At 42.1% G+C, this 24,257-nt stretch overlaps 1 protein-coding gene across 2 annotated transcripts in view; it reads right to left on the bottom strand.

Annotated features, from left to right (window-relative positions):
- Positions 1-210: 210 nt before the first annotated feature.
- The window catches only part of WDR7 (WD repeat domain 7), a 372,785-nt gene continuing 348,738 nt past the window's right edge, over positions 211-24,257 (bottom strand). For both annotated transcript variants that reach the window (XM_046025300.1, XM_046025301.1), the window contains 2 exons: positions 8,879-8,983; positions 211-2,973 (listed from right to left, as the gene is read on the bottom strand). In XM_046025300.1, coding sequence (XP_045881256.1) covers positions 2,770-2,973; positions 8,879-8,983 — 309 coding nt within the window. In that variant the 3' untranslated portion in view covers positions 211-2,769. The remainder of the gene's footprint in view (positions 2,974-8,878; positions 8,984-24,257) is intronic.

The following is a 24,257-nucleotide window of genomic DNA, read 5'->3' as shown; positions in this document are numbered from 1 at the left end:
AGAAACGTCTTCCTGCTCCACCGTCCTTTGCGACAAGTTTGCCTTTCCTGAAGCGAGCTCTCCAGGGAAATGAATAATTACACAGAAATAGAAGGCTTAACTTGGTACCAGAGGAGGCGGGAGGGGGCCGGTGAAGGGGGAGAAGGCATATGGATTTCAACCGAGAATGTTTAAGAAGAGTGAACAATGTTTTTAATGAGAAAAAGAATCTTCAGTACAATTCAGTTTTATTTAACACACATATGTACACAGGGACAGTCAGCACATATAGAATCTATTCAGTGGAAATGTCTTGAGAGGCAGACATTTTAATTCATTCGCTGTACACAGTGAGTTCAATCATTACATTTTCATACAGGTGGCACGTCATGTCATCGTTTGCTTGTAAATTACCAATGGAGCTGCACATGTCTCTACATTTACAAGGGTAGGTCCAGATACGGTGCCAACAAAATCAATAAGACACTAAAAGCATACACTGGGATGACAATACGAAGTTTGCCTCAGTGCTGAGACATCCATGCTGTGATGAAGTCTGGGGCTGTAGTTAGCAAAACAGCCAAGGGGAGATCTGTGTTACCAAGAATGCAAATACCCATTTAGCAGTTAGTCCAACCATCAGATATCATCCACCCGACTTACAGAATAGTACTGTTCTACTGGCCAGTGATTTGGGCTGTCTGTGCAGACAGAATGTGGGACAGGCTGGCCTCCGCCCACTGCCCAGATGTTTTGCCCCCGGGGCCCCCACGGCTTTGTTCCGGACCCCTGCGGTGTGCTCCCTTGTGTGTCTGTGGCGGCCTGCCTACTGTCTCACGTCCCTGTTTTAAACAAGTCTCTAAGGTGTACTTTCGCTTCATCATTCCAAAACAACTTTGTAGTCTAGAATAAATTAATCCCTATTTAAGTTCATAAAGTTAAACATGTGCTGGGTATCGAGAAGACTCGGGAGCCCACTGGAAAAACCAAGCGTGCCTTTTGTTTACCTCAGGTTTTTCTACCTATATTAAACACAACGGCATGTGCACCAAACAAATACATCTACACTGGATAGTTGTTTCTTCCTTGGAAACTACACATGTAATCTTTATAAATACAATGTACATGCATGCGGCATAAATTCACTTTTAAAAGAACACCCAAAGTCTAAAACCAAGAAACAGTACAGGTTTGTCATCAATGCAAATAACATACTTCAGATCAATAGGAAAGAGACGTCCTAGTGGTCTTAAGTTCTTAACATGTTCTTTAAAAATCTGTTTCAATAAAATGACAGATGGATTTGTTCCTGGACTGTGATCTTATTTATTTATTTATTTATTTATTTATTTAGTATATTACATAAACTGTGACAATCTATGCTTTTCCAATTAAATGCTCCCATGATCATTTTTGGTCCTCTGAAAACTTCCTATCTTCTCTGAATTTAACAAATTATTTTCTGTTTTTGCATTTAATAAACCACTGTGCCTAGCCAACCAATCAACAACTAGCCAAACAAAGAAATGACCAAAGCCCTAACTATGTACACATCAAGATTTGTTAGGAGCAATTCATACAAATACAAATACAAATTTTATGGATTTCCCCCCCCATTACTATGGGCAAGAACCAGCATAATTTGACATATAGAAAGCGACCTAGTTAAAGCTTACTTTGAAGTGTGATGGACACTCACTGCGATGTTTGCTCAAATAACCTGAGAGTCCTCACATTTTCTATATTCTCCTGATGCTTGCGCCATAGTTACTAATTTTCTAGGATACCTGTGTAAAAGAAATGTTGTTTTTGTTTTCCTTTAATGGATTGGTTCGAAGGCTGAATTGTAACTACTCTGTGATAACTGATGTAGGTCATACACGTGGGGACTGCAGGGTCTGTAAGGTTTGGGGAGGGAAGGGGTGAGGTCTCTCTTAAAAGGACCTGTAGCAACAGACACAAGAGTCTTATTTAGTATATGCTATGCTTCCAAACTCCGTTCTTTATTATAAAAGTCCACTTAAGAGATTAGATACAGTGAATGGATAATTAACTAGATCATAAACAGTGATGATTTTTTATTTTAAACTACTAAATAGAATATTAAGCAGGATATGAGCATTTTAGAAGGCTAGGTGTCTGGGAAACTATTTTCTGTGTTGAGGAAAGATTTTCTTGGTGTATTTTCTCATTAATATCTGATCTGTTAGGTGTTAATAAAGAAGGAGTGGCTAAACCCTAGGAAACTGGAGGGAGTCGTTTCCTAGCAGTCATGGGGGGAAAACCGGCCATGTAAACATGGAATGTTTTTGGTAAACAAGAATATATTTTAGGAGAGCCAAAGGAAAATGACTTCGCTAATTAGGACTGCCCTATTACCTCACAACCCAACGGCAAAACCACCAGGTTCAAGCAGCAGCTCGGGAGTGGGGTTGAGTTCCGAGCAAATGCTGATCTGGGCTGGGAACGCGATCACAGTGTTTACTGAGCTGGAGGCTTCTGGTGCACCCAGTGATGGGAGGGCTCCTAGGGATCGCAGACACCCCACCTCCACCCCTGTCCCTGCCTGGGAAAACGACCTAGTGTCGGCAGAAGGGCCACACCCTGCAGGGCGGCGTGCACATGCCTCTGAGTCACGGGTGACACGAGCTGGCATCTGCCCCCGAGGGCCATACAGGAGTGACCCAGCCCCAGGCAGCACTGGTGCGGCAGGCACTGAGGAAGGACAGAGGACTCTCGGCTGGGAGAAAGGACGGAACTCGGAGGTGGCCAGGGCAGCCAGCACCCGCGTTAGACCATGAAGCGGTGCTCCTTCCCGTCGTGCGCCATGAGGATGACGTTGCGGTTGGAAGTCCAGATGAGCCGGGCCAGTCTGAGGGCGTTGTGGGAGCCGGGCGAGGCCGGCTGCACGGGGGGCACCTGGTAGGTCTTAATGCAGCGCAGCTGGGGTGCCGAGTTCAGCATGCCGATGCTCCCCAGCAGCGAGGTGTTCATCTGGAGGGACACAGGGACACGAAAGCACACAGGTCACTCACGGAATCCTCTCCTGGTCACCCTCGCAGCCACGGTGCTGATTCGCATTCATCTGAGCGTCTGTACTCAGCCCTGACGGGGCGCCTCTCAGTGTGTCTGAGACTGCGCCGGGGCTGGTACAGTAAATGCATAAATCCAGGGAAATCTGACTTGGTAGGTAGAAGCCGACAGCGGGAGAGGCCATCAATCTTTAAGAAGGAGCTAAATTATAGATGTTAACAAAACAGCTCGGTCAGACAATCTCTGGCAATTGCGAGCACTTCCCACGGCAGCCCTTTCTGTTCCTTCCCATCAGGGCTCCCCGCACCCCCTGAAGGACGAGTCCGCCCACACACCTTTGCGGACTCCCAGGTCACTCCATGAAAAAGCAAAGTGGGCTCTGTCCCCGAATCCAAGCGCAAGAGAGGTGACCCTCTCTCCCAAGTGCCTGTACCCACACCTTCCCTCCTCACCTGCCTTCTTCCCAGAATTCAGGCTCTGGAAAGCTCTAGTTCAATCTGAGGAGAAACCTAGAATCAACCGCACCTCAGCACTGGGTCTGTGGCTCGCCTTTTGCTGCCATGCTGAAGGGAGAACACCCCATCTTTACTGGCAATACCTTTTTATCAGTTGGTTTCTGCTTTTTGGTGGCTTTTTGGGATTTGGTTTGAATCTTAAGTTCTCTTAATCTGTTCACAGTAGTGAAAAATACCATGGAAATTATGGCTCATGAACAACTAACTATGCGTTCGGTCCAAGTGCTAAATACTGAACGGCGGTTCATCTCAGTGAACCGTTACCTGAGCAACGGGCTCTGAAGAATCCTGTAGATTCAAAATATCAGTTAACATTTTCTCAATATATGTTTTTTGGGGGCCATTGAAAATCCTATAGAAAACATACTGAAAATCAGAAAAGGGGTTTCAAAAATAGTATTTTTCTTCGCACTAATTTTCATTTCCAATTTTTCTAGCCCGTATAACTCCCATCTAAATGTATACGGTTCTAGGGTTTTGTGTAAGGCATGCAGATTATGATTCCATGTATACAAATGGGCGACACATGAAACCCTGGCAAATCCTAGGACATGCACGATGTGTTACTGCTGATCTCATGCTCTGCATTTGGATCAGTGCGAAATACAAGCCATTCTTTTCTCTGGCCCTTCTCAGCAGCACGACGGTGTTAGAGGGCGTAAATCATGGCATCTCTAGCAGGACGCGTGCAGGCTCCACTGACATTTTCACAATTTAAATCATCTTGAGTAATAACCCTTTTAAGATGACTAATGTTACTGATTTTCCTGCATTAATAATAGTGCCGAACACAACACAGAGGTGAAAAAAAATCACTAGTGTACGAGGTCACATTTTAAAACCAAATGTTATCATTAACTCTTTCTGTTAAGGTTAACATTTAAAACTAGAAAGTATCTGTCATCCTCCAGAAACTCCTTTCCTTGCTTCCTTCCCCCCACCTTTGCAAAAACTCCATAAAAGACAAAAATCAATGTCTTGTTGCTTTCTGAAGGTTCCCAAATAGTTTAAATATAAATAATGGTGGTGAGCTCGATTTGATAGTCCTTACTTGCACAAAAAGTAACAGTACATAATAATTTAGTCCTCCAACAGAACAGATCCAAATGATCCAGAAAATTGGTGGTTGAAATTAACTGGCATCAACAGGCAGACTGTGTTTAATTAAAAAAAAAACCAACAAAACAAAAAACAACAACAAAACTCATTTCTCAGTTGATAACTACAAACTATTTTTCATTCTTTACGGATTTTCTATGAAAATATGTACGAAGCTGAGTTCTGCTGGTGGCTCCAAATGCTAAGGGTATCCAACGTGCTTGGCCACTTCCTTATTTTTAAACTTAGCCACATACCAGAAATGTGTTGAGGGCCAAGGGGCGACAGGGAGAGGGGACCTTACTGGAATGCTACAGATGGAAAAACTTCAAAAACAAGTCCACCATTCCACCTGGGCTCTCCTAGAAGCTGAGCCAGCCCATGAATGACTGATAAATCATTTGATTGACAAACGCCTTCAGAAGGGTCACGCAGCCTTCCCGCCTCAGAATGGGGTGACGTGAAGTTCTGTGTGGTACGGCAGTTACAGAAGCGCACAGCTGGAGTGATGGAGACTCTGAGGTCAACGAGAATGTGTTGCTCCTCAGACCATGCTTTCCCTATGACCTCCTCAGAGTGGAGATGATCTGTGGTAGTAACAGTGAGTATTCGTTTTTCCAAAAAGCTCAGTCACTGAACGCACATTACAACAACGAACCATACTGATATTCGGAATTAATGTTTTCTTGACCAGTGACCGTCGTACAAACTATGTGAAAGGGAAATCTGGGCCTTGAATGAATAAAAACTACCTGGAATTAGAGTATTTGGTAACCTTAAGGTTTTTTCTTGATTACAAAGATAATAAATTACTCATTGTGGAACATCTGATTAATAAAGAGAAGTATAGAAGAGAGAGCAAAAGTCCCCTGAAATCTTACGTCCCAAAGACAATCACTAACATTTCGGTAAACTTCTTTCCTAGACCTCCAAGTATGTGTACTTATAAGGAGAAGCGTGTTTCAGGAATTTTACGTAGAGCAGGCTCATATCAGAAGGCAGGTTCACAATCTGCCTCTTTTATTCAACAAAATATTGAGAACCATCTTTTCAGGTTAATGGCCATAGATTTACAGAATCCTTTTTCAAGGGCTGAACAGGATTCTATTTTACAATGGAATACATAACCACAAGGGAAACCAATATCCATCTAATTTACTTCTGGCATTTCTGAGAGAAGACACTCATTCCTTGGAGGGTAGAGGTGAAATTTAGGGGGGGGCGGCATCATGGTTATACTTGATTTTGTTACTCAACTCCCCTTGTTCAAATACCAGTGGAGGCCCTGATGTGAAATACTCAACTTAAAGGGATATGTTGTCAGAGGATCAAAGGGTTTGGAAGACTGCCTGATGACATCATTCAGAGCGGAGTTTGTAAATAACTAGAAGGCAACTTCGGTTTTTCCCTTCCCTTTAAAAATAATGCTTCACAAAAGCAGTTCTGTGAAGATTTTTTTCCCGAACTCATAGAAACACATACAGATGTAATTCATCAAAACAGGAAGTGTTTTAATGCAATTCTCAGTGTAAGTAATGCTGCACACAAACCTTTTACTAAGTCTCACTTGAGTAATTATCCAACCAATATTTCTCATTAACACTCATTTCTCAGCAAAGATTTTAATAGCTCATAGCTTTTGTAAGGTCCTGTATTAATAAGACTTCATTAAGTTTTCAAAATATATTACAGTACATTTACTGGAATAATATAAAAGTATTATCATACATCATTAGAACTAAACAATATATATCTAAATAAATCAGCAAAGCCCATTTGGGAGAGCAGCAGGAGATCCAACAATGCTTTCTGGACTCTTTTTAATCCAAATCAACCCCCACCCCCAGAAGAGGTTTTATTGTATTTTCTTGATAAAGCTGAAATGTTTCTGAGCCTTCGGTTGAAATTTCCACACCCAAAAGGGTATAATTTAAGAAATGGGCTGCATTTTACATCCTGCCATTGGGTTTGGAGGCTAAGACTTGGGTGTCGCCTGAGCTGCCCCCAGGCTCCATGCACTGCCCACCCACACGTGCGGACAGGAGCGGAGCAGCGTGTACACCAAGGAAGGAAGCCTGCTGAGGCGCCACTGTGCGGGCATGACCACACTCACAGGCACACAGGTTCGAGTGTGCTTGGCAAAGCCCAGGGGCAGCAGCCTGAGCCTGAAGAGGGGAACTGGAAGAGGAGAAGTATCTTGAAAAGTTACCATCTATCTGATGAATGATCTCGAGCTCTAAGCTGAGTGGGGATGCTAACCCTTATTCCCTCAATAAACAAGGCAGGAACTTTGATAAAAACAGGAAAAAAATTCAAGGAAGGGACGAACATATCCAAACAGAATGCTGAGCACCTAGATAGGGAGAGAAAGGTTTACTACACAGAAAATCAGGAAGATGTTGGAAACAGTTTCAAATCTGGCTAAGTTAGGAGGTACTCCTTTAGAAAATGAATTTTTTTCTTTCTGAGAAAGTCAAGTTGGACAAAACCAAAAAGATCTGTTCTTGTTTATTCCACAGAAGAAATCGCGGATCGACCCAAGCTCCTTGAAAGCAGGGACCTGTGGCTCGCTGACTCCGTATCCCTAAAGCAGGGGCCAGCACCCAGCACGTCAAGGTCATTGAATAAATGCGGAATGAATGTGGAACTTTCTATGCAGTCCTCTTGGATTCCGAGACAGTGCGGAAGAGCAGAACATTTCTATCAAAGTACAGCTGGTTTGAGAGACCACAGTGTAGAAAGACCAGTTGGCGCGGAAACCCTTTAAAGAAGCATTGTTGCAAGGGTCCAGTGCATGGACGCCGAACGGGCTGGCGGTGGGACGGCAGGAGCACAAACCACAGGCCCCACCGTGGCCCTCTGGGAGAAATGGGGACCGGGGAGCTCTCTAAGGAAAAGAGTTTAATATGAGCCAATTAAGATGCTGGAGATCTATTCTGGGAGAAAAGATAATGAGAAAATAAACTGGAAAACTAAATTAGATGAAGAGCAGGAAAAGTCTGTGACAGATTTGGAAGTTGTCATGCTTTAATAGCATGTTGTTAATTAAGCAATTTATTGTATCTGTTTTACATGTTATTAGGTATTGATTTTTTTAAAACCATCATCAAGTTGTGCTGAAGTCTTATTTAAACTTTTTTTTTTTTTTTGAGCTTTCAAGGCAATAAACCGAGTCTCATAGATCATACTTGCATCCTAGGAAAGTAAAGGTAACAACCAGATTTTAAATTGTTTTTTCATGAGGGAGGGAGTTGATAATGTTTAATTTTTTTTTTATAACTCTCAGGAGGAAGATAATTAGAAAAATGGGATGGAGATTAATCACTAAGGATAAAACAAGTTCTACTGTAAAAATTAGGTGCTCGGGGCACCTGGGTGGCTTGGTGGGTTAAAGCCTCCGCCTTTGGCTCAGGTCATGATCCCAGGGTCCTGGGATCGAGCCCCGAATCGGGCTCTCTGCTCAGCAGGGACCCTGCTTCTTCCCTCTGCCTGCCTCTCTGCCTCTCTTTCTATCAAATAAATAAATAAAATATTTTAAAAAATTAGGTGCTCAAAGTTAACACGCATTTTAATCAGAATTAAACACAGGCATTCTCATGAACTGCCACTCAATGATACTCGGGTTTTTTAAATGCTTTGATCGTTGGGAACGAAGAGCCCGATGTGGGAAATTAAAAATGCAAACAGAAATGAGATTCTATAAGCAGGATACAGAGATAACCCCCCACTGCCTTTCCCCCATGCTCCCCACTCTCTGGAGTTGTCTAACCCTAACCCTTGCACAGTGCCTCCCTGGCCCGTGCCTTTCTGGCCAGGCCCTCAGGCAGGCCGTGCCCTTGCTTACCCCCGGAAGGCTGCGCCCTTTCCCTAGATCTGCCCCATCTTTACCGTCTGGCCCTTCGTCAGTCTTATCCTGTCTCAGTTCAGATGTCACTTCCTCTGTGAATCGGTCCCACAACCTTATTCTCAGGCTCCCCTATGTGTTCTAATTGCTTGTCTATTTCCATGTGTCTCCCTCAGACCTCAAGCTCTGTGAGAGCGGAGCCCACTCTCTCCAGATGGCTAACTGTGTTCTCAGCGCACCCTGCATGCTAGCATGTGGCACCGAATCAGTCAGCAATAAACGCGTGATGCTTGTTGGGAGAGGAGGGGAGGGCAAGAGGAAGAGCTGGTGGGCAGGCCTAACAGGAAGCCTCTCTTAGCAAAAGTGAATCATGCAATACACTTCAAGACCCTGTGGCATCTACCCTTACCTGCCAGAAAGAAATGTGGCTGTCCGTATTTGAGTAGGTGGCAAGATATCGTCCATCAGGAGCAAAGGCCACAGCCGTGATTGGTCCCTTGTGTCCATGGATTGTCTAAAATAAAATGCACTCATTAGCGGTCTGCAGTCCACAGAACTACTGCACATAAACGTGCAAACGCACATAAACATGCAAACGCACACACATGTGCAAACACACACACATGTGCAAACACATTCAGTGCTGAACGAGTTATGTCATGGAGATCAGACCTGTCATGTTCTTGATTTATAAAATCAGATTAGAAAAATGGGGAAGCAATCAAATTTCTCTCGCTGATATATCCAAGGGCTTTATTTAATTTTGTTCTGAAGAATCGGCCTGTATCCGAGTTGGGAGAACAGGATGAATCCAAAGGAAAAGCATGTATTAACAGGTGAACTGATGTGTTAATTCATGTGTGCCCATTAGAGGGAAGAATTTTAAAATTAATTAGGAAGGGAAGCAAGTGATGACCAAATCAGTGTAGGAACCTCACTCATCTGCAATGAAAACCAACCAAAGCTGTATCCTAAGAGCCCTGTTCTGGAAGGAGTTAAAAACTACAATTTCAACCCTTAATAATTATACATTTTTCATGTTTTATGCTTCATTTCCCACCAATAACACTGTATTTAAATGCATATGACTGCAATTAGTAAACATACACACACGTACCTGGCGGGGGTTTGAGCACATATATAAATCAAATACTATTAAAAACAAGTTAACAGGGATAATTTTGAGCCTCTGCCAAATAGCTATTATTGATTTAACCATGAATTGAAAAAAGGGAATTGTATTTTAGACTAGGCCTATGATATAAGGTCTTTACTACTAAAAAATTACACTCAATTTTCATGATATTAATTATCAAAAATACTGGCATACTAAGCAAATTAGCATAATACTATATTAAAGTCAACTTACTAAATATCATACCTCTACCATGTTAACCAATATTCACTCTACTTATAAGCTGTGGGTTAGTCTCCTCCCTTTGTCTGAAAGGAATAGAGAAATATGTTCTCTCAAACTAAGACAAAACCAGGAAGGTTTATTTCCATCTGCTATTTTTTGATGAACAATTGTGAACCCTGAGTCCTGGCGGGAACATCAGGCTCATGAGGTGACTCAGCCCCATACATACCGTAAATTTCAGTACGAATAGTCTCGTAGCAATTCATAGCTGAGAGATTAAAATGAAGTAGGGAGGGAGGAGAGAGGGATGGGGATACAGCCTGTTCCTCAGTTGTTCTTTGGATTTTGTTCTTTCCTGTTATTAGACTTTCAGTGTACTGTGGGATCCAAAATAATGCCTGTTTTTCCACACTCAGAGAAAACACATTCTACTGGTAACACACTGGGCTTTGGGCTGGCAGAGAACGCTGCTCTGAGTCAGGCGGCCTGGCTTGCGTTCAGGCTCTACTGCTTGCTGAAGGACCCAGGGAAAATGATGTAATTTACCGAACCTGAGTTCCCACGTCTAGAAAGTGGGAATGATGATGATGATAATATTGATAATACCTGCCTCAAAGAGCCCTGCGAAGATTAAATGAGCTACTAGGGATGTAGCACTCTGCACAGTGATGGCACATGATAAGAGTCCAATAAGTAATATTTATGTTTGTATTAGTCCCCCTCACATAAAGATGACCAGACATACAGATTTGAAAGTTGCTTAGGAGAGTAGACCTGAAATGTTCTCAGCAACAAAAAAAGAAATGTAATTATATGACAAGATGGAAGTGTTAGCTAATGTTGTGATAGTCATCATTTTTCAATATGTAAGTTTACCAAAGCATCACATGTACACTTTAAACATGTATGTTACATGTCAACCATATCTCAATAAAACTGGCAAAAATGATCAGACAAATGTAAACAATCACAAAACTTGATTACTTGAGTATCAATTTAATGAAAAAGAGATGCCCTAATCATGTATCCCAGGACCAGTATCAGTGAGCTTACGAGGTTGTCTAAAAACAGATTTCATTTCATTAAACAGATATGGGAACTATCCATGGTGCTAGGCCACTAATGTGCTAAATTAAGCAGTGGGGTGAGCATGCTGAATAATTATTCTGCCATCTACACTAAAATGAAAATTACTGTGGATGAGGGTAAAGGAAAAAACTGACAATTTCCACTTACTAGGTCAATTTAATGAGCTCACTGGAAAGCATCTTTAATTGTTTTTTTTTTTTAAATCAAGATTCAGTTCTGCTAAAAATGTAAAAGCTTATGGGGCCAATTTAAAGCTATGTTATGGTAAGACAGTTGATTAGTAAGTCCTTGCTTTAAAACAGAAGTTGCAAAATGAAGACCCTTAAGCTAAAAGCAGATTGTAGATGTGTGTGGTTCAGCCTGAAAGATGTTTAAAAAATGTTTTCTGGGTCCACATTCTAATTCATCAGATATGGAAAATCAAGATTTCTAGCTCTCCTGAAAGACCAGAAGCTCTGGCAATCCTGGGTCTTTGTTTGCATGTGGCCACGACAGGGAGGAATTAGGTCTGACGGCTCCTTCGGCCTGGACACTCGTCCTCCATGTCCTCAGTTCCATCCCCCCCGACACAAGAGGGGCTGCACAGCTAACACCGGCTGCCCGGGTCCCTTATTTCCTGCCTGGTCTCTCCTGGCATTTAATGCAACCCTTCCATTAAGAATACCTGATTTAAAATATTTTCTTCTGCAAGAAATAAACAGTGTTGGTGGGAATGCAAAAACGGTATAGCCACTATGGAAAACAGAATGGAGGCCCCTCAAAAAATTAAGAATAGAAATACCATATGATCCAATAATTCCACCTCTGAGCACTTACCAAAGAAAATGAAAATACTAACTCAAAAAGATGTATGCCTCCCTGCGTATACTGTAGCATTATTCACAATAGCCAAGATATAGAATCAACCTAAGTCCATCAATTAGTGAGTGGATAAGGAAGATGTGTACACGCACACGCACACATGCACACACACTAGTATTACGCAGCCATAAAGATGAGAACATACCATTTGTGACGTGGACAGACCTAGAGGGCACTAAGTGAATTAAGTTAGACTGAAAAAAAGAAATACCATATGATTTCACTTATATATGTAATCTCAAAAAAAAAAAAAAGAACAAAAAGCAGAGTGAGACCTATAAACATAGAGAATAAACTGATGGTTGCCAGAAGGGGGGGGGGGGCAAAATGTGTGCAAGGGAGTGGGACTCGAGGTTTCCAGTTATGGAATGATTACGTCATGGGAATAAAAGGTACAGCAAAAGGAGCACAGTCAATGATACTGTAATAGTGTTGTACACTGAGAGGTGGTAGTTTACCTGTGGTGAGCACAGCATAAGGTATAAATTTGTAGAATCACTATGCTGCACACTTGAAACTAATGTAACATTGTGCATCAACTATATTAAAAAAAAAAATCCAAAAAAAAACCCCAAAATAGCTTCTTCATGTGCTGGGGTCCTAGTGTACACATAAAGTGTGAGTAGACTAAAAGCTCCTCTGAGAAAAGTGAGCCCTTCTTGCAAACCCCCCAAAGCCCAGCCTTGTGTAGAGGTGGACGATCTTCCTTCTGGAGTTTGGGCCCCTAGATCTCAAAACAGAATGTTAAACCTGCCCTCCTTCAGATTAGCACTCCTCCTTCATCAGCAACCAGGATGTGCTTCCGACAATAAGAACCCAATGGTGAACTGGCCATCAACCAGGAGGTCCAAAGGATGTTCAACTTGTTTCACACGAACCTACCTCTCTGTGCAGCTAAGTCAGCCCTGTTGCAAAGGCAGAAAAACCAGACATGTGGGCTCCTTCAGAGAAGTCTTCATGAACTATTTTCATAATACCATTTCCTCTTTCACAGGGGGTGGGTATTTAAAACATTTGCTTGACGATTACTTCTGTGTTAGCTGAGGACACTCTTCCTTACCTTATCCAGTGTCTCTCACAGAAGACCCTGTGCATTAAATGTCGGCTTGGACTTTTCTGCCAGTAACATGTTTACCTTTACTCCTAAATGCTGCTGCTTTCTTGTATCATGTCACAATAATTACATAACCTTAACCTGTGTTTGCGTTACCGCAGGACAAGTATGTTCCTCCTGGGTGTACAGTGTCAGCCCGTCCTCCTTTCACAGTCATTGTCCTCCTTCCATTTGTTGTTGTTGACGCCCCATCAGACACTGAACTACGTTTCTTTAAAGTCTGTTTTGGGCAAAGGGGCACTACACTTAAGTGTATACACACCACATGCACACGTACATGGTTAAGATACTGCTAGGTGCTGCACAGGGTATCTTAACGTGGCCTAGAGAAAACCCCGAAACACAGGCTGCAGTGTCTGCTTAGAGACCTGTTGTCTTGCGAGGAAGCAAGGACCACTCACGGTAGCTCAGTTTGCCATATCTGGTGAGTTCAGCACAATCTCAGTCTAAGAGCTGCTTCAGAATGCAATGTCACGGAAATGCGGCCACTGTCTTTTGTTCTGAATTTCTGCACTTCTCAGATCTGTGCAGGCACCACCTGATCTGACTTTAACCTCACTTCCAGCATTAGAGATGCAGCTGTGTGGGGATCTCGGTGAACTTGTTAAGTGCTCTGGATGGGGCAAACCCCATGGCTGGCATCTTAAATGCTGAATGCTAAAGAATATTTCCCAGAACAACAGGTTCCAAAATAAAAGGAGGTGTGGTCTATATTTATATGCAAATGAGCATCCTGCCTTGTTATATTTTTTTGTCAAAGTAATTGCTGTCTTGAAAAGACAGAAATGGAATATAAAGAAATTAATCTAATTCAAGAAGTGCTACGAACAACAAAAGACATCACACAATTACCCCTAGCAGGAGACAGAGTGCTGAACTGTTAAACACCCGCTCCCGGGTTTCTTACCAAAGAAAAGGAACTGGGAGGCAGGATTAATAATGAGCAATGCTCAAACTTGCCAAGCAATTTTAATAGGCACTTTCCACGTGCTCTGCAAAGAAACATAATTTTAACCCTCCTATACAGAGAAGAAGAGGCACGGATTTCAAAAATGATACGGTCAGAGCCAAGAGGAGCTGTGACTAGCCAGGATACTTTCTTTAAAACTTGTTACATGATCGGTCTCTTCCTGGAGTTCTTGACATTCAGCTTCCAAAGGACAAGTTTGAGAACCAAAACCAAAATGTAGGACTCTATTAAACCTGCTTTAGAGACTGAACAACATCGAAGAGAACATTTTATATTTATCTGCAGGTCTCACCACTTTTTTTAAAGGGGAGGAAAAAAACTCAAACAAAATACTTTCCTACTTTTGACATAAATTGCGAAGAAAAGGTTTCCTAAAGTAGGTAAGGCTTTGTTATTATGAGCACCATCACAAGAAGAAGGTTTATAAAGTACAGACCACGTAATTCATATGTCATGTGCTAAAATGATCTGGTAAATAAAAGAACTTGGACCGGACCATCAGAGCCTCACCTGAGGTCTGTAGGGGCTGAGAGAGAAGGCGGCTACATTGGTTGCAGGCCTCCCAGGGGTAGTATGGCTAGTTTAGGATTAAGATAGGCAGTTGCAGGAGCAGGAGCAAGATGGCAGAGGAGTACAGACCTCAATTTCGTCTGGTCCCAGGAATTCAGCCGGATAGTCATCAAACCATTCTGAACACCTACAAACTCAACAGGAGATCGAACAGAAGAGTAGCAGCAATTCTATGAACAGAGAAGTGACCACTTTCTGGAAGGCAGGACATGTGAAGTGAATCCGAGGCAATATAAGGGAAGACAGACTGCAGGGGGAGGGAGCCTCCGTCAGCCGGCTCCCAGCAGTGACAGAGCAGTGGAGCATGAAATCAGAACTTTCAGAAGTCTGTTCCACTGAAGGACATCGCTCCAGAGGCTAAGTGAGAGGGTGGAACCCTCATGGGGACATTGTGGTCTCAGGATCCATGTGGCCAGAGAAAGACAGGAGGTGCTTAACTGTGGCAGAGCTCCCAGGTATCGGAGCTGGGAGGCCAGTAGCAGAGATGGAGCCAAAGAGTATGCTCTCAGCTCAGGGTTGCCATAAACCATGATCTGAGGCACAGTCGGGCCACTGCTCTTCTAGCAGGGATCGAATAAGCAGCAGATCTGGGAGACTCCCCTTCCTCCCCAAGAAGGCATGGTGCAGGAGCACGCTGTGGGAATCTGTTGTGTTTGAATACTCCAAACGGGTCGTGTGCAAGAGATAGAACTGCTCGGTCATAGGCCAGGTGAGCTTGGAGTGCAGGGAAAGACAGGGAGACAAGACTGACTGACTGCTTTCCTCTGAGGGTGAACTGAAGGGTGGGGCCTTGAGTTCTTGGCTCCTCCAGGACCAGAGACTGGGAGCCTACCATTTTCATTCTCATCCTCCAAAGCTGTATAGAAAGTGTTCAAGGAACAAAAGCTACTGAGAGCAAACCCAAGCAGATTACTTAGCCTGGCCCCAAAGCAAGGGCGGTACAATTCCACCTTGGGCAAAGACATTTGAGAATCGCTGCAATCACCTCCCCCAGAAGGTCAGCAAGAACACCCTACCAAGACCAAGTTTACCAACCAATGAGAACAGCAAAACTCCAGCATTAGGGGAATACAGCACATAGAATTCATGGCTTTATCCTCAAGATTCTTTAGTATTTCAAAGTTAATTTTTAAAATTTTCTTTATTTTTTTTTCTATTTTTAAAAAATTTTTCTTCTTGGGACACCTGGGTGGCTCAGTTGGTTAAACAGCTGCCTTCGGCTCAGGTCATGATCCCAGCATCCTGGGATCGAGTCCCACATCAGGCTCCGTGCTCGGCAGGGAGCCTGCTTCTCTCTCTGTCTCTGCCTGCCACTCTGCCTGTGCTCGATCTCTCTCTCTCTCTCTCTGACAAATAAATAAATAAAAATCTTTTTTTTCTTAAGATTTTATTTATTTATTTGACAGACAGAGATTTCAAGTAGGCAGAGAGGCAGGCAGAGAGAGAGAGAGAGGAGGAAGCAGGCTCCCTGCTGAGCAGAGAACCCGATGCGGGGCTCGATCCCAGGACCCTGGGATCATGACCTGAGCCGAAGGCAGAGGTTTTAACCCACTGAGCCACCCAGGCGCCCCTAAATAAAAATCTTAAAAAAAAATTTTTTTTTCGGGACGCCTGGGTGGCTCAGTTGGTTGGACGACTGCCTTTGGCTCAGGTCATGATCCCGGAGTGCCGGGATCGAGTCCCACATCGGGCTCCCAGCTCCACGGGGAGTCTACTTCTCTCTCTGACCTTCTCGTCGCTCATGCTTTCTCTCACTGTCTCTCTCAAATAAATAAATAAAATATTTAAAAAAAAAATTTTTTTTTCTTCTTTCCTTTTCCAACCAACATCTATCAATTCCTTTTTTAAAAGGTTTTATTTATTTATTTGACAGAGAGAGAGATAACAAGTAGGCAGAGAGGCAGGCAGAGAGAGAGGAGGAAGCAGGCTCCCTGCGCAGCAGAGAGCCCGAAGCAGGGCTCTCTTCATTGTATTTAACCTTATTTTTTGCATATATATGCTTTTCTTTTTTTAAAATTTTGGGATACAGTTTCTTCTAACAGACTAAAATATACTCTAAATCTAGTGTATGGCTTTGTTCTAGTCTTCTGCCTGATCACACTCCTTTTTTTTTCCTTTCTTTCTTTTTTCAGCCAACTTGTCATCAATTCCTTTTTTAAAATCATTTTTTAATACTCATCTTTAAGTCAAATTCCATCCCTTCATCTTATTTACTCTTATTTTTATGTATATTAAGTTCTTCTTTCTTTAAAATTTTGGGAAGCAGTTTCTTCTAACAGACCAAAATACACCCAAAATCTAGTGTGTGGCTCTGTTCTATTCACCAGCTTGATCACATTCTCTTTTTTTTTTCCCTCCCCCTCACTCAGCTTCAGGTCTCTTCTGATTTGTTTAGTGAATATTACTCTGGGGTCATTGCATTTTGTTATCTCATTCATCTATTATTCTTTGGACAGAATGACAAAATGGAAAAACTACCTCAAAAACAAGAACAAGAGGCAGTACTGACTGCCAGGCACCTAATCAATACAAAGATATCAGAACTAGAGTTCAGAATGACAATTATAAAGATACTAGCTGGGCTTGAAAAAAGCATAGAAAATACCAGATAATCCTTTTCTGGAGAAATAAAAGAACTAAAATCTAACCAAGCCAAAATAAAAAAGACTACTAATGAGGTGCAATAAAAAATGGAGGCTCTTACTGCTAGGATAAATGAGGCAGAAGAGAGAATTAGTGCTATAGAAGACCAAATGACAGAGAATAAAGAAGCTGAGTAAAAGAGAGATAAACAACTACTGGATCATGAGGGAAGAATTCGAGAGATAAGTGATACCATAGATGAAACAGTATTAGAGTAATTGGGATCCCAGAAGAAGAAAGTGAGAGAGGGGCAGAAGGTATACTGGAGCAAATTATAGCAGAGAACTTCTCTAAACTGGGGAAGGAAAACATCAAAATCCAGGAGGCGTAGAGAATCCCCCTCAAAATCAGTGAAAATAGGTCAACACCCCATCATCTAATAGTAAAACTTAACAAGTCTCAGAGACAAAGAGAAAATCCTGAAAGCATCTTGAGATAAGAGGTCTGTAACCTACAATGGTAGAAACATTAGATTGGTAGCAGACCTATTCACAGAGACCTGACAGGCCAGAAAGAACTGGAATAATATATTCAGAGCACTAAATGAGACAAATATGCAGCCAAGAATATTATATCCAGCTAGGTTGTCACTGAAAATTGAAGGAGAGATAAAAAGCTTCCAGGACAAATAAAACCTAGAAGAATTTGCAAACACAAAACTAGCCCTACTGGAAATATTGAAAGGGGTCCTCTAAGTAAAGAGAGAGACTAAAAGTAACAAAGACCAGAAAGGAACAGAGACAATATATAGCCACAGTCACCTTACAGGCAATACAATGGCACTAAATTCATATCTTTCACTAGTCACCCTGCATGTAAAGGGGCTAAAAGCCCCAACCAAAAGACACAGGGTATCATACTGGATAAAAAAACAAGACCCATCAATATGCTGTCTGCAAGAGACTCATGTTAGACCCCCAAACACCTCCAGATTTAAAGTGAGGGGCTGGAAAATAATTTACCATGCTAATGGACATCAAAAGAAAGGTGGGGCGGCAATCCTTGTATCAGACAAATTAGCTTTTAAACCAAAGACCACAGTAAGAGACGAGAAAGGACACTATATCATACTCAAAATGTCTATCCAACAAGAAGATTTAACAATTTTAAATATCTATGCCCCTAACATGGGAGCTTAATTATATATGCCAATTAATAACAAAATCAAAGAAACACATTGACAATAATACAGTAACAGCAGAGGACTTTAATACCCCCCTCACTGAAATGGACAGATCACCTAACCAAAAAATCAACAAGGAAATAAAGGCCTTAAATGACACACTGGAGGGGTGCCTGGGTGGCTCAGTGGGTTAAAGCCTCTGCCTTTGGCTCAGGTCATGATCCCAGGGTCCTGGGATCGAGCCCCGCATCGGGCTCTCTGCTCAGCAGGGAGCCTGCTTCCCTTCCTCCCTCTCTGCCTGCCTCTCTGCCTAACTGTGATCTCTGTCTGTCAAATAAATAAATAAAATCTTTTAAAAAAAATGACACACTGGACCAGATGGACATCACAGATATATTCAGAACATTCCATCCCAAAGCATTCTTCTCTAGTGCACATGGAACATTCTCCAGAATAGATCACATCCTGGGTCACAACTCAGGTCTCAAACGAAAAGACTGGGATCATTCCCTGCATATTTTCAGACCACAAAGCTCTGAAGCTAGAAATCAATCACAAGAGGAAAGTTGGAAAGAACCCAAATACATGGAGGCTAAAGAGCATCCTACTAAAGAATGAATGGGTCAACCAGGAAATTAAAGAAGAATTTTTAAAAATTCATGGAAACAAATGAAAATGAAAACACAACTGTCCAAAATCTTTGGGATGCGGCAAAGGCAGTCCTAAGAGGAACGTATATAGCAATACAAGTCTTTCTCAAGAAACAAGAAAGGTCTCAAACACAAAACCTAAACCCTACACCTAAAGGAGCTAGAGAAAGAACAGTAAATAAAGCCTAAACCCAGCAGGAGAAGAGAAATAATAAAAATCAGAGCAGAAATCAATGAAATAGAGACCAAAGAATAGTAGAACTTGGAGCTGGTTCTTTGAACGAATCAATAAGATTGATAAACCCCTGGCCAGATTTATCCATCAGAATCCTAGAGGAGAACGTAGGCAATAACCTCTTCGATATCAGCCACAGCAACTTCTTTCAAGATATGTCTCCAAAGGCCAAGGAAACAAAAGCGAAAATGAACTTTTGGGACCTCATCAAGATCAAAAGCTTCTGCACAGCAAAGGAAACAGTCAACAAAACAAAAAGGCAACCCACGGAATGGGAGAAGATATTTGCAAATGACAGTACAGACAAAAGGTTGATATCCAGGATCTATAAAGAACTCCTCAAACTCAACACACACAAAACAGATAATCATATCAAAAAATGGGCAGAAGATATGAACAGACACTTCTCCAATGAAGACATACAAATGGCTATCAGACACATGAAAACATGTTCATCATCACTAGCCATCAGGGAGATTCAAATTAAAACCACATTGAGATATCACCTGACACCAGTTAGAATGGCCAAAATTAGCAAGACAGGAAACAACGTGTGTTGGAGAGGATGTGGAGAAAGGGGAACCCTCTTACACTGTTGGTGGGAATGCAAGTTGGTGCAGCCACTTTGGAGAACAGTATGGAGATTCCTCAAGAAATTAAAAATAGAGCTTCCCTATGACCCTGCAATTGCACTGCTGGGTATGTAACCCAAAGATACAGATGCAGTGAAAAGAAGAGCCATCTGTACCCCAATGTTTATAGCAACAATGGCCATGGCGCCAAACTGTGGAAAGAACCAAGATGCCCTTCAACGGATGAATGGATAAGGAAGATGTGGTCCATATACACGATGGAGTATTATGCCTCCATCAGAAAGGATGAATACCCAACTTTTGTAGCAACATGGACGGGACTGGAAGAGATTATGCTGAGCGAAATAAGTCAAGCAGAGATAGTCAAGTATCATATGGTCTCACTTATTTGTGGAGCATAACAAAGAACATGGAGGACATGGGGAGATGGAGAGGAGAAGGGAGTTGAGGGAAATTGGAAGGGGAGATGAACCATGAGAGACTATGGACTCTGAAAAACAACCAGAGGGTTTTGAAGGGGTGGGGGGTGGGAGGTTGGGGAACCAGGTGGTGGGTAAAAGGGAGGGCATGTACTGCATGGAGCACTGGGTGTGGTGCAAAAACAATGAATACTGTTATGCTGAAAATAAATTAAAAAAAAAAAAAAAGAAAAGAGAAAGGGCCCAAATTAATAAAATCATGAGTGACAGAGGAGAGATTACAACCAACACCAAAGAAACACAAACAATTATAAGAACATATTACGAGCAATTATATGCCATCATATTAGACAATCTAGAAGAAACGGATGCCTTCCTAGAGACCTATAAACTACCAGAACTGAACCAGGAAGAAATAGAAAACCTGAACAGACCCATAACCAGTAAGGAAATTGAAGCATTCATCAAAAATCTCCCAACAAACAAGAGCCCAGAGCTAGATGGCTTTCCAGGGGAATTCTACCAAACATGTAAAGAAGAATTAAACCTGTTCTCCTGAAACTGTTCCAAAAAATAGAAATGGAAGGAAAACTTCCAAACTCATTTTATGAGGCCACCATTACCTTGATCCCAAAACCAGACAAAGACCCCATCAAAAAAGAGAATTACAGAACAACATCCCTGATGAACACAGAAGCAAAAAAATCTCACCAAAATACTAGCCAATAGGATCCAACAGTACATTAAAAGGATTATTCACCATGACCAAGTGAGATTTATTCCTGGGCTGCAGGGTTAGTCCAACATCCACGAATCAATCAATGTGATACAATATATTAATAAGAGAAAGAACAAGAATCATATGATACTCTTAACAGATGCAGAAAAAACATTTGACAAAGTACAGCATCCTTTCTTGATCAAAAAACTCTCCACAGTGCAGGGACAGAGGGTACACACCTCAATATCATAAAAGTTATCTACAAAAAACCCACAGCAAATATTATTCTCAATGGGGAAAAGCTGAGAGCTTTTCCCCTAAGGTCAGGAACTTGGCAGGGATGTCCGCTATCACCATTGCTACTCAACATAGTTCTAGAAGTCCTAGCCTCAGCAATCAGACAACAAAAAGAAATAAAAGGCATCCGAGTTGGCAAAGAACAAGTCAAACTCTGACTCTTTGAAGATGATATGACACTTTATGTGGAAAAGCCAGAAGACTCCACCCCAAAATTGCTAAAACTCATACAGGAATTCAGGAAAGTGTCAGGATATAAAATCAATGCAAAGAAATCAGTTGCATTATTTCTACACACCGACAACAAGACAGAAGAAAGAGAAATTAAGGAGTCGATCCCATTTACAACTGCATCCCAAACCGTAAGATATCTAGGAATAAATCTAACCAAAGAGGCAAAGAATCTGTACTCAGAAAACTATATAATATTCATGAAAGAAATTGAGGAAGACACAAAGAAATGGAAAAATGTTCCACACTTATGGATTGGAAGAACAAATATTGTGAAAAGGTCTATGCTATCCAGAGCAATCTACACACTTACTGCAATCCCTACCAAAACACCATCAACTTGGGGTGCCTAGGTGGATCAGTGGGTTAAGCCTCTTCCTTTGGCTCAGGTCACAATCTCAAGATCCTGGGATAGAGCCCCACATTGGGCTCTCTGCTCAACAGGGAGCCTGCTTCCCCCTTCTCTCTGCCTGCCTCTCTGCCTACTTGTGATCTCTCTCTCTCTGTCAAATAAATCAGTAAAATCTTTAAAACAACAACAACAACAACAACAAAACAAAACCACCATCAACTGTTTTCAAGTAAATGGAACAAATAATCCTAAAATTTGTATGGAACCAGAAAATACCTCAAATAGCCAGAAGAAAGTTGAAAAAGAAAACCAAAGCTGGTGCCATTGCAATTCTGGACTTCAAGCTCTATTACAAAGCTGTAATCATCAAGACAGTATGGTACTGACACAAAAACAGACACACTGATCAGTGGAACAGAGTAGAGAGCCCAGAAATGGACCCTCAACTATATGGTCAACTAATCTTTGACAAAGCAGGAAAGAATGTCCAGTGGAAAAAAGACAGTCTCTTCCACAAATGGTATTGGGAAAACTGGACAGCCACATGCAGAAAAAATGAAATTGGACCATTTCCTTACACCACACACAAAAATAGACTCAAAGTGGATGAAAGACCTCAATGTGAGACAGGAATCCATCAAAATCCTTGAGGAGAACACAAGTAGCAACCTCTTCGACCTCAGCTGCAGCAACTTCTTCCTAGAAACTCATCAAAGGCAAGGGAAGCAAGGGCAAAAATGAACTATTGGGATTTCATCAAGATCAAAAGTTTTTGCACAGCAAAGGAAACAGTCAACAAAACCAAAAGACAACGTACAGAATAGGAGAAGGTATTTGCAAATGACATATCAGATAAAGGGCTAGTTTCCAAAATCTATAAAGAACTTATCAAACTCAACACCCAAAGAACAAATAATCCAATCAAGAAATGGGATCAAGAAGACCAGAAATAATCCAACCAAGAAGAATCAAGAAGACCGGAACAGTCATTTTTACAAACGAGACATCCAAATGGCCACCAGACACATGAAAAAGTGCTCCACATCACTCGGCGTCAGGGAAATATGAATCAGAACCTCAATGAACTACCACCTCACACCAGTCAGAATGGCTAAAGTGAAAAAGTCAGGAAACGCCAGATGTTGGCAAGGATGCGGAGAAAGGGGAACCCCTCTTACACTGTTGGTGGGAATGCAAGTTAGGGCAGCCACTCTGGAAAAACAGTATGGAGGTTCCTCAAAAAGTTGAAAATAGAGCTCCCTACAACCCAGCAATTGCACTACTGGGTATTTGCCCTAAAGATACAAATGCAGTGATCTGAAGGGGCACATGCACCCCCATGTTTATAGCAGCAATGTCCACAATAGACAAACTATGGAAAGATCCAGATGAATGGATAAAGAAGATGTGGTATATATATACGAGATATTATGAAGCCATCAAACAAAAAAAAAAAAAAAGAAATTTTGTCATTTGCAACAATGTGGATGGAACTAGAGGTATTATGCTAAGCAAAATAAGTCAATCAGAGAAAGAAAATTATCATATGATCTCACTGACATGAGGAATTTGAGAAACAAAACAGAGGATCACAGGGGAGGAGAGGAAAAAATCAAACAAGAAGAAACCAGGGAGGGAGACAAATCGTAAGAGACTCAATCTTAGGAAACAAACTGAGGGCTGCTGGAGTGGGGGGGGGAGCAGATGGAGGGGTGGTCGGGTGATGGACATTGGGGAGTGTGTGTGCTATGGTGAGCACTGTGAATTGTGTAAGACTGATGAATCACAGACCTGTACCCCTGAAACAAATTATACTTTGTATGTTAATAAAAAAAATAAGTCTTTAAAAAAAAGATAAGGCAGTTGCGATTTGGGGGTGCTTGGAAGGTTTGCTGGATGGGAAGTGTATCCCCAATTGTCTGCACATGGTCTCTGAAATTTCTAAAAACACAATGAGGCAGCTGGCTGAGCTATTCTCCCTAGAAAGTGTTCTGACAGACAGCAGACAGGATAAACACGCTTCCATGAGGGACCAGCATGGCAGACATCCTGAGTTTAAGGAGAACCTGAATTAAGTATGCATACAGAGACAGGAAACAGGTTGGAGGTGGGCCACATATTCAGAGAGGTGAGTGCCTAGGAAGCTGGATGAACCGTGAGAGGAAAAGGAGAGTAAAACCAAAGACCTACAAGTACTGACATTCTCCTAGTGCTGGTTCCTCTTCAGGATAACGAGCAACGCCAGCCACGGAAGTTGAGGACATGCTCGCCTCTGCTCCTGAAGCACCAACCACAGATCTGACATCTCTTACAGGCTGTGCCAAAGTCAGAAAAGGGCCGATAAGGACAGTGAGCTGGGGTCTGATGGGCAGCCCTTTCTGACATCCCAATACGCAAGGCCCCTGATTTCATGGCTGACTGGCAGGGAGGTAACTGCTCAAGACAGAGAGAAGACAAAGACATCGCTCTGACTGACAGCTCTGTTCGTTAGGCAAGGCAAAGGCTCATCAAAAAAGAGCCATTTCAAAAGAGCTGAAAAGTTAAGAATTAATTACATTCC

Source organism: Meles meles, chromosome 12 (genome assembly GCF_922984935.1).
Source record: "Meles meles chromosome 12, mMelMel3.1 paternal haplotype, whole genome shotgun sequence".
Taxonomy (NCBI): domain Eukaryota; kingdom Metazoa; phylum Chordata; class Mammalia; order Carnivora; family Mustelidae; genus Meles; species Meles meles.
Note: the sequence above shows the minus strand (reverse complement) of the source record. Positions and strands in the feature narration are given on the sequence as shown.